The sequence below is a fragment of the Sinocyclocheilus anshuiensis genome, unplaced genomic scaffold, assembly GCF_001515605.1.
Source record: "Sinocyclocheilus anshuiensis isolate Anshui unplaced genomic scaffold, SAMN03320099.WGS_v1.1 scaffold280, whole genome shotgun sequence".
Taxonomy (NCBI): domain Eukaryota; kingdom Metazoa; phylum Chordata; class Actinopteri; order Cypriniformes; family Cyprinidae; genus Sinocyclocheilus; species Sinocyclocheilus anshuiensis.
In genome coordinates, this window is record NW_015558575.1 from 110,365 (window position 1) to 111,914 (window position 1,550).

General features: G+C 36.8%; 1 protein-coding gene across 3 annotated transcripts in view; it reads right to left on the bottom strand.

Annotated features, from left to right (window-relative positions):
- LOC107679687 (cyclin-K-like) overlaps window positions 1–1,550 on the bottom strand; it is a 7,492-nt gene that overhangs the window by 4,253 nt on the left and 1,689 nt on the right. For all 3 annotated transcript variants that reach the window (XM_016475315.1, XM_016475314.1, XM_016475316.1), the window contains exons 2-3: window positions 768–1,041; window positions 578–659 (exon numbers count right to left, since the gene is read on the bottom strand). In XM_016475315.1, coding sequence (XP_016330801.1) covers window positions 578–659; window positions 768–970 — 285 coding nt within the window. In that variant the 5' untranslated portion in view covers window positions 971–1,041. The remainder of the gene's footprint in view (window positions 1–577; window positions 660–767; window positions 1,042–1,550) is intronic.

The following is a 1,550-nucleotide window of genomic DNA, read 5'->3' on the forward strand; positions in this document are numbered from 1 at the left end:
CCCGGTTTTTAATCAGTCCTTTTTTCCCCCCCCCTGCCACAACAGAAATGCTTTCTCATCATTTAAAAACTAGTGCTGTCAAACGATTATTCGCGATTAATCGCATCCAAAATAAGTTTGTTTACATATTATATGTATGTGTACAATGTTTATTTATTATGTACATATAAATACAAAAACATACAGTATATATCTTTTTAAATATTTACATGTACATACATTATATATTTATATTATTATATTATATTTAATATATATATATATTTAATATATAAACATAGCATATTTTTCTTAAATATATACATGCATGTGTTTGTATTTATATATACATAATAAATATACACAGAACAAAGCAGGTCGTGAGAGCGGGGTGGAGATCGACTAAAATGCTAATAATTACTTTTTTTTTTTTACAAATTCTGTTATTAGAATAAATCAATGAAAAATTACCCCGGTTACCGCTGTCCACAAAGCAGCACTTAGCCTATAAACACTGTCGGCTATGAAGCATTATACGGTAGGACGAAAAGAAAATGCTATGGATGAAATCAGATTTTCAAGAGCATGTTGTACTCACATATCTGGGAAACTGTTTGAAAGAATGAAACATGTAAAAACGATGAAAGTATGTTATTCCAGTTGCCAGAGTGTCATAATGTCTTAAAAATTGGTTAAGGAGAATATCAGAATCCTCTCAATATTTCAAAACCATTCCTACACAGAACTGAAACTATGTATATGTATACATGGCAGTATTAATAGGATACAGTCCCAGACGTGTCCCGACGTCGAATATGAACCGGGCTCCCTCTCGTCTGTACCGGGCTTCTGTGGCTGGATCCATGCCATCGGACTGGGACGGGGTGTGGGCCAGGTCCTTCTTGTCCCAGTACCAGCATGGCTTTGTGTGGTCCAGATTTGTGGCAAAACTTCCAGCAGTGGTGTTAGAGTTCTCCTTGCCGTCCTTCATTTGGAAGGAAGTGACAGCAGAAGCCAAACTGGACTATCAGTCCGCCGTTGGACAGCAACAGTTGCGCAGGTCTGTACAGCAAAAGACGGAGGATATCAGTTAGTTAATTACCTGTTAACCTCACACATGCTTAAAAGACAATTACTATTCAGAAGACATTATCAATTCGACTGTACTGACACTGAACTAAATTAAGCTGGATACTGACACTATTGTCTTCAGTAAAGCTGTTTTACAGGTGAAATGGAAGTCATCATGAATTTTGCAACATTGATAATGTTATGGCATTGAACTGAATCAACACTGAACTGAATTGAGCTGAATAATGATACTACTTTCTTCTGCAGAGCTGCTTTAAAGGGGTCATATGATGCGATTTCAATTTTTCCTTTCTCTTTGGAGTGTTACAAGTTATTGGTGCATAAAGAAGATCTGTAAAGTTGCAAAGACTAAAGTCTCAAATCCAAAGAGATATTCTTTATAAAAGTTAAGAGTCAGCCACGCCTACCTAAAACGGCTCATTCTAACCCGCCCCCACATACCTACGTCACGATGTGGGAAGATTTGCATAACACCGCCC